Consider the following 9115-nt stretch of genomic DNA (forward strand, 5'->3'; position numbering starts at 1 on the left):
TATATTTTACTTGAATTATAAATTATTCATTCATAAGTTACAAATAATTTATCAACTTATTTTCCAGTTTAATTACTAAAGCACTGTTTTTGCAACAAACAAGTCATGGATTTGATTTCCAGGTATTAAACAAACTCATAAAAATTTACATTTTAAAGGCGGAGTCCACGATGTTTGAAAAACGCGCTGGAAAAGGAGACGGGCCGACTACCAAAACACACTTATAGCCAATCAAATCAAATCAAATGCCCGGTTGCGTATGTGTGGGGCGGGTCTATCAACAGAAGGTCCAGATTCTATTGGGGTAAGGGCGTGTTTGTTTAGGTGATTTCAAATATCAACATTGGCTTTCAAACATCATGGACTCCGCCTTTAAATGCAAAGTAAGTAGCTTTAATTCGTGCCAAATGCATAAAAGTAAAGTTCTTATATAACAAATTCTGAATAATTAATTACAGAAAAATAAAATGAACTCAAAGTACGGTTTATCAAAGTTAATGTACGATTTTAATTGAAATTATAATAACTTGCAGTAATAGATTTTGATATTATCTTGATAGCTATCAATTTTAAATGAACGGTCATGGTTCGTGACAAGTGCGCAACTGCGCATGCGTAGATCCCTGCCAGCTGACCGTCATGAACACATGAGCAGAATGTCTGCCGGCAGAAACGGATCCATTAATAGATGACTGGAATCTAAACCGCGATAAACAATGGCTGACCTGCAACCTCAGGTACTCGATTTACTATTTCACCAAAAAAAAAGACGCGTGACGTGTGTTGCTCTATGCTTTACGTAGAGTCGAAGGCGACTGTTAGCAGAATGGTCGCATTAGAATCAACGCAGCTGTTTACATCGCTTTAAATAACCAATGCGTCGATTATTATTTGTATTAGCATTTATTATAACCGGGGTGTTTTAGATAAGACTGTCCCCTCGCGTTTGCAAGACGCGGTGTATAAAGATAACGCTTGTAAACGTGGCACATTTGTTATGCAGTATGCCTCTATTTGTAGTCTATATTACAAACATTTGACCTGATCATATACGTTGTACTGTAATGAGAAATGTACAGCATAAAAAATAAACGAATTAAATGAAAATAATCGCGTAAATCGGCGGGTTTTTGGTGATAAATTTAGTAGTCACAGCTTGCCACACGTGGACACGTAAGGAAACTCGTCTATTTTACTGGAATATTGATGCCATGATTTGATTTTACAGTTTTAAGACGGCGTAGTTGATACTGATTTATATAAAAGCCTATCTGAAACCTAAAGGGTGACCGCTGTCAGTGTGGGGGCGTGGCCACACAAGCTGTCTGACAGCTGGAGTCAAAGGGGCGTGGTCGCACAAGCTAGCTTACTGCTAAAGTCAGTAAAGAGGCGTGGAAACATAAACTCTCCACTAGTCAGCTGATTTGTATTTTTGTGGGTTTGACAAGCATGGCCATGTTTATTTCACACTCCTATGTCAAATTCAGTCTAATGCCAGCATAAGAGTATTAGCAGGTCAGAGCTCCAGTTGCATGGTTGGGAAAGTAAACATATTTTAATACTTTTGCTTGTGTTTTCCATTTTTGGAATTACTTAAAGTGCAAACAAACAAACAAACAAAGAAGCAAACAAAGATATAACTGCTATTCAGCCTGTCAATTGTGGAGTATCGTAGTCACATTTTTGTTGCATAATGGTGTTGTCTAAGGGGCCGATCACACTAAGCACGTTTTAAATGCCTGGAAACGCAAGGTGCGTGGCACTACCTTTATTGTCACTTTAAACAAGAGCAGTGCAGCACAGCTTTTTATATTGCTAGGCAACCGCCGAGGCGGCTGTCCTGTCAATTGAATATTGAAGTGTGAGCACTCTTTTGCTGACAACTGTCATATTAGCAGAAACTTTAAAAAGAGGACGCTTGCTCTCAAGAGGCTTGCAAACATTTGCGGGTGAAAAAAACGCTGTGCTTCCATTGGAAACAATTGAAAACATACGCCGACCGCTAATTTAAAAGCTTTGGTGTGCATGCTACCTAATGCTGCCTACACACACCAAACGCGAAGCATCGAGTTCCTCGCTCTAGATTACTTGCGGGATTTAACTTTGTGTCATGCGAATCTTTCGCTTGAGTTGAATATTTTCAACTTGTGCGAAGACGCGTTTAAGGCGAATAGCTCGTTTTCACGTCATTCGCATTACCCTGTGCCAGTTCGCGTCTTTCCATTGACTTTATATGTTATCTCCAGTCCTCGCGCAAATCATTGAATTCGCGTTTGGTGGGTACGCCCCATAACGCTCACTGTTTATAGAAAATCATTCAAAAAAGGCGCTTGCAACTGCTATAAATGCGCTTTGTGTGGTCGCCAATAAGGCAGCGATTTCCCTCCCTGGAATCCACAAAAAATTTTAAGAGGAAAACACTTTGTAGCCAATTATTTAAGTTTGTAAACAATTTGCTACCTTTAAAATGTCACAATCAGTATTTATTTAACACAGTTTAAATGTTTCTTTATAAAAAAATAGATATAAATTTTAGCAAATGGGTTCCTAGCTAAAGGTTTATTATATGTGGCGGTCCTTGCCAATGCCATCAAAAAGTTTGAAAACCCTATATCTCATAATGCTGTGGCCTTTTTGTCCACCTAATAAAATAATCTCAAATCAAAAAATATATTTTCTCAACCAAAATCTATTTATTTATTTATTTAGTTAGTTGGTAGACATGGAATAATGTTCATTCACCCAGTCATTATCATAAAATAATTGCTAATCAGCACAATAAAAAAACTATTTAAATAATTATTTTGAAAAGTAATTTTTTTATATTACTGGATGCCACGGGGCAGGACACAGCTGAACATGTTTTGAACAGTTTAAATGCAAAGATTCAGAATTGTATGTTTTTCATTTGTATTTAATGTATTTTGCTACTAAACATTTATTTTGACTCTAGTTGTTTCTTCAAAGGGGGATCTTTTGAAAATGACACACAGAGAAACCTGGAAGTAAGTGCTTTAATCAACCATTCTGCTCAAAATAATGATGCAAATAATTTTTTATATGTTTAGTCAAACAATTTTGTAAGACTATAAATATATATAAATGTCTGAACTATCTAAGTTTATTTTGCACTAGACTGTCCAAAACTGCCAACCTCTCTCTTTTTCAGTTTTTATGTCACATTCTGGATAAAAATAGTTTCTGGAGCAGGTGCATCATGTCATTTTTTATAAGCGAGCTGCTGACCTGAGTTGGTCTGGCCTCGTGTATGATAACGCTAGTGAAATGTTTTCATGACCTCATGAGTATTTCTATATCATTAGGTTCTAATTTTGAAATAGTGCTTTTGAAAATATATTTAGGTGAGTTGACCTCTATTTCAGCTTTGCTTAAGATGCTCTTATAGTCTAAACCTACTCTTGATTACTTCTGTCGTGTCTGTTTGACTCCAGGATGCAGCACGAAAGGTTGCACGTGAAACACAGAGGCCATGAGGCCATGCATGCTGAGATGGTTCTGATTCTTATCGCCACGCTAGTGGTCGCTCAGATCGTGTTGGTTCAGTGGAAACAAAGGCACGGCAGATCATACAATGTGAGTGGCATATAATAAATTGTACAAAAATACTCAATATTACATCAAACTGACTGTAACTATTGTAACGGTTGTTCTCTTGTAGCTGGTGACGTTGTTGCAGATGTGGGTGGTTCCATTGTACTTCACCATTAAACTTTACTGGTGGCGTTTCTTATCCACATGGGGCATGTTCTCAGTCATCACAAGCTATGTCATATTCAGAGCCACACGCAAGCCGCTGTCCTGCAGAACGCCACGGTAATGTTTGAAATTGCTATAATTCTTTAAAGCAGTGGTCGCTTGAGACCTCCTTACATTCATATGCGTCAATCAAGATGTAGCGAGGAAAACAAAAAAAATATTTTACATAAAATAATATTTTAACTTTCAAATATTACCACCAAAATATGAAAATTCTCTCATCATTTACTCACCTGCATACCATCCTAGATGTACTGTATGTCTTGGTTTCTTCAGATGAACACAGATAATTTTATAATAAAATGCCGTCATGTTATCTTTTCATATGGTGTTATTTCAAGTCAAAATGGTGAAACTCCAAAAAGAGTAATGCAAATGACAATATACACAATATATGTCTTCTGAAGCGAAACAGTATCTTTGTGAGAGAAAATTATTATTTTTTTTACTTATTTAGCAATTGATATGTCACATATCCAAAGCAACATAGCGGTAAGTTCAGATGTGGCGGCATGTTGTTGACGTCGGATCTCATTGGTTCTTGCATTGGTCTTGTGACTAGTTGTCATACAATATAGAGAGCGATTCGAGAAATCTATTTTCGATTCACTCTCGTGGTACTTTGACGTCATCCGCCTGTCACTTCTTTTATCTCTTTTGACACAAGACACACAAGAACCAATGAGATTCAGTGTTGTCAGTGTGCTGCCATATCTGAACTGACCGCACTGCTATGGATACGCGACATATCAGATGTGTCCCAATTCAAAGGCTACGACCTTCTAACGACACGACCTCAGAAGGTGAGCACTCGGTCTAACTGTGCGTTCACACCAGACGCGAGTTCAACAATTTGCGCCAGTAGATTACATACAAAGTCAATGCAAAGACGCGATCAGACGCGTCCTCGCATGAGGCGATGCGAATGACGCGATATTGGTGCCGCATTTGTTGCGAAAACACGCGCAATTCGCCTTAAACGTGTCTTCGCCCAAGTTATACATTTTCAACTCGTGACACGAAGTTAAATCTCGCAAGTAATCTAGAGCGAGTAACGTTTGGTGTGTACGTAGCATTACTGTGCATTCACACCAGATGCGGAAGAGGCGGTTAGCGAGAGTGATTTAGATGTTAAGTCAATGCAAAGCTATGAATGGGCATCCTGCATTGCGGAACGCGCTGCGCAGATGGCGCGTTCGGCGCAAATTTAGCATTGCCGCGGAAATAGTGCGAGCTGAAAAATCTGAACTTTGGAGGATATTTGCACCGCTAAACCAATCAGGAGCTTGCTCTAGTAGTGACGTGATTACAGGAAGCGAGTGGAGTTGCAGAAGCCCCTCCCATGACGCGAATTTCTAATGACTTGAATTCCACATGCTAATGAAGCGAGTAAAGTCAAAATTTTCAAGTGTCCAACTATGCGCGAATAGCGCATTTTTGCCGCCTCTACCGCATCTGGTGTGAACGTGCAGTTTGAAGGTGGCAGCCTCCAAAGTCCATAAAGAGAACCGAAATGAGACGGTCTAGCCTTCGGACAATCCATAATTTGTGGAGACGTTTCTAACTTAATATTAAAGACGTAATGGCTCTTGCAAAATGAATCATACACAAAATACTTTTTTCCGATTCATTTCTACAGGATGGTGTATAAATGGTTCCTCCTCATTTACAAGCTCAGCTACGCTGTTGGTGTGTTCGGATACCTCGCTATCATGTTTACCATGTTTGGATTCAACGTTTTCTTCAGGTGCGTGAGCTGGATAAACATAAATTTGTTTGGATGTCATAAACATGTTTGCGCATATATTAAATGACCATAAAATGCTTTTCTTTGTTTGTTTAGGATCAAAGCAGAGGACTCTATGGATGTGGGTGTGATCATGCTTTTCTATGGTCTGTATTACGGTGTAATGGGACGTGACTTTGCAGAAATTTGCTCCGATTACATGGCGTCTACTATAGGGGTAAATACTCCTTCGCTAAATAGTACTTCGCACAAATAGTCTAATATTTTCCCTAATAAAACCCCAATGGGCTTTGTCTTTGTTTATTTTTCACATGTTTATTTCAGTACTACAACAAGGGTGGCATGCCATCCCGAAACCTTAGCAATGACATTTGTGCCGTGTGTGGTCAGAAGATTCTCGTGGACATAGATGAGGAAGGGATTATTGAAGACACTTACCAGCTCTCCTGTAACCACATGTATCCTTTATTTTCCCTTAAAGGGGTCATATTATGAGATTTAAAATGTATTTTACATCCTAAAATTTAAGATGTAAAAAGTCTTTGGTGTCCCCAAAGTGCTTATGTGAAGTTTTAGTTTAAAATTCCCCACAAATAATTTATTATAACATGTTAAAATTCCCATTTTGTAGGCCTGAGCAAAAATGTGCCGTCTTTGGGCGTGTCCTTTAAAATGCAAATGAGCTGATGAAATGCAAACACTGATCACAATGATGGTGGTTTGTTGCAAAGAAACTCAATTGTGCTGTCAATTATTTTCTCTCTGTCTCTTTCTGTCTGCACTAAATGACAGTGCCGTGGTTGGATAGTGCAGATTAAGGGGGCGGTATTATTGTAATTCGCCTTGCTACCCACCTCACAAAACAGGCGAAATCTGAACAACCTACAGTAATTTTGCACATGCTTGCAGAAAATAATTACCTAAACAAAGTTACTGGGTTGATATTTTTCACGTTTTCTAGGTTGATAGAAGCACCGGGGACCCAATTATAGCATTTAAACGTGAAAAAGTCAGATTTTCACGTTATGACCCATTTAAACCCTGTTATGGCATGCAAAATAGTTTGTTTATCTTAACCACCTGCTGTCAACAGATTTCATGAGTTCTGTATCCGTGGCTGGTGCATCGTGGGGAAAAAACAGACGTGCCCATACTGCAATGAGAAGGTGGACCTCAAAAGGATGATGAACAACCCGTATCCTTTATCATATTTAACATAAATTACATTAAAGTTTACAGAATGTTTTTTTTAATGTTGCCGACCCGTGTTGCATTTAACAATATGTGACCCAGCCTGCATGAAAATATAATCTTGATATATGAGATTAAGGTGAAATTAAAGGAATACTCCACTTTCCTAAAAAAATCCCGATAATTTCACCCCCATGTCATCCAAGATGTTTATGTATTTCTTTGTTCAGTCAAGAAGAAATTAAGTGTTTTGAGGAAAACTTGAGGATTTTCTCCATATAGTGGACTTTAATGGACCTAAACGGTTTACGGTTTCAATGCAGTTTAAAATTGCAGTTTCAAAGGGCTCTAAACGATCTCAACTGAGGCATAATGGTCTTATCTAGCGAAACGATCGTAATTTTCGCCAAAAAAAGTACTTTTAAACTACAACTTCTCGTCTTGGACTGGCCGTGTGATGCGCCAGCGCGACCTTGTGTTTTACGTAATCACGTCGGAAGGTCACGCGTTTCATATGTAAAACGCACACTTGCGGACCATTTTAAACAATTAATTGACACAAAGACATTAATTAGACATTAATGTCAGAACGGTCCTCTTTCTCCACACTTGTTAACAATGGAGCGGTACTTTTGCATACGTCATGCGGGACCTTTCGACGTGACTACATAATGCATAAAGTCACGCGACTAGTGCAAGACGAGAACTTGTGGTTAAAGTACTTTTTATTTTTTGCGAAAATTACTATGAATTTTAAACTGCATTGAAACTGTAAACTGTTGAGGTCCACTGTATAGAGAAAAGTCCTGGAATGTTTTCTTCAAAAAACTTAATTTCTTCTTGACTGAACAAAGAAAGACATCAACATTTTGGATGGCATGGGGGTGAGTAAATTATTTGAACTTTTTTATGAAAGTGGAATATTCCTTTAAATTGAAATCAATGACTAAAATCAAACTTTGATGCTCCTAATCTCATTATTAGATTATGAGACTTTAGTCTGGAATTCACAGAAATGGTGACATATTTACAGTATCATATATTTTTACCTTAAATCTGTTAACTAGCTGGGAGAGGACACACGTTTTATACGGCCAGCTTTTGGATTGGTTAAGGTACCTGGTCGCCTGGCAGCCCATCATCATCGGAATCGTGCATGGAATAAATTTTTCACTTGGACTTGAATGAATTTCCACAGTATGTTGTTTCATTAAACTGTGCATGTGTCTGCCTTTATAGTATTTATTTGTAAATTGTGTAATTTATAATATAAACCAGACAGCTGCTTTTGCTTTTGTAACTTATTTGATACACAGAAACACTAAACTTTCAAAAGTGACCTACGCTGATACAATAATCAAAGACACATCTCTCACCTTTCAACGCCGCTCTTTGTGTTTTTATGTTTTTTTCCCTCTGTTGAATGCTTAAAGCAACACCAAAGAGTTTTTTTTACCTTAAAATAACGTTTCCAAAAAATTTTCAGTCGTTCATCCACTCGAAACAGGGTGAACGGCACTTTCATATTCGCTTTGCAGCCCTCTATCGGCCAAAACCGCACTAAAGAAGTTTCCATCCGTCGGGTCGTGGTCCTGTAGTTCGAGTGAAAACTACAAAAACTTGCTTTACGGTAGACCTACAATCCAATCAGAGCCAGCTATGCTGCAGTATTTACGACAGTGGTAATGAACAATAACACTTCTAACCTGTAGGGGGAGCAAAGAGCAAAAACTCTTTAGTGTTGCTTTAACTCTTTATTTGTGAATATAGAGAGGGTGTGCCTTTGAAGGCAAAAATGTTGGTCAAACTGAAATGACTGCCAAGAAAGCAGATGATCAACATTTGGAATTAATAATAGGTTTGCCAAAATTAAAAATTATAGACTGTTTATTTTTGACTGAATACTGTTAGGTGCAGTTAATTCACTAACTGATACAGGTCCTAGACTTTATACTGATTACTTTGTGGAAAAGTAAGTTTGGGTGTACATTACTTTCATGATGAACTTTTTTTGTCCCAATTAAAAAAAAGTCTAATGAGAGTGCATTTGGCTTGTCATGTGATTGGCCACCGTGGGCGGCTTCTGCAAAATAAAACAGTTTTTTCTAGGCCTCTAATATGACTGAAGTTTTCACCTCATGTAAATAAACAGCATTTAAAGCAAATTTGTAAAAAATGCATTCATTTCTATAGGTATAAAACTAAAAGTGCACTTTTAATTTGAAGCCGCAGAAAAAAAACGTCTACTCAAGTGGCACACGAGTGGTTTATAATGGTGACTATTTACAAGTGAATAAGGTGAAAATAACCTCTTGCAAAATCACTTTGTGTATTTGACTTTGTATATATATAAATATACAGTATATGCCATTATGTGTAGCATTATATGCGGTAAACACT

At 37.8% G+C, this 9115-nt stretch overlaps 1 protein-coding gene across 4 annotated transcripts; it reads left to right on the forward strand.

Moving 5' to 3' along the window:
• Window positions 1–600: 600 nt before the first annotated feature.
• Window positions 601–8005, forward strand: rnf175 (ring finger protein 175). Of its 4 annotated transcripts, none has more exons than XM_055205956.2 (10): window positions 644–737; window positions 2968–3005; window positions 3324–3362; window positions 3453–3594; window positions 3680–3834; window positions 5417–5524; window positions 5621–5741; window positions 5849–5982; window positions 6618–6719; window positions 7783–8005. In XM_055205956.2, the coding sequence occupies exons 4-10, from the start codon at window positions 3454–3456 to the stop codon at window positions 7901–7903; spliced, it is 882 nt and encodes a 293-aa protein (XP_055061931.1). In that variant the 5' UTR covers window positions 644–737; window positions 2968–3005; window positions 3324–3362; window position 3453; the 3' UTR covers window positions 7904–8005. The 4 variants fall into 4 exon arrangements, with proteins under 4 accessions (XP_055061929.1, XP_055061928.1, XP_055061931.1 ...); XM_055205955.2 differs by having other exon boundaries at window positions 649–737; window positions 2954–3005; XM_055205954.2 differs by lacking the exon at window positions 3324–3362 and having other exon boundaries at window positions 601–737; window positions 2954–3005.
• Window positions 8006–9115: the final 1110 nt, after the last annotated feature.

Source organism: Misgurnus anguillicaudatus, chromosome 3 (genome assembly GCF_027580225.2).
Source record: "Misgurnus anguillicaudatus chromosome 3, ASM2758022v2, whole genome shotgun sequence".
Classification (NCBI taxonomy): domain Eukaryota; kingdom Metazoa; phylum Chordata; class Actinopteri; order Cypriniformes; family Cobitidae; genus Misgurnus; species Misgurnus anguillicaudatus.

What these genes read in the sequence shown, in the direction of transcription:
- rnf175 (XM_055205953.2), top strand. Translation starts at nt 717, where the DNA reads ATGGCTGACCTGCAACCTCAG. An exon ending in TGGCTGACCTGCAACCTCAG is followed by an intron (nt 738 to 2,967) that starts GTACTCGATTTA and finishes GTTTCTTCAAAG; the next exon opens with GGGGATCTTTTGAAAATGAC. An exon ending in ACACACAGAGAAACCTGGAA is followed by an intron (nt 3,006 to 3,452) that starts GTAAGTGCTTTA and finishes GTTTGACTCCAG; the next exon opens with GATGCAGCACGAAAGGTTGC.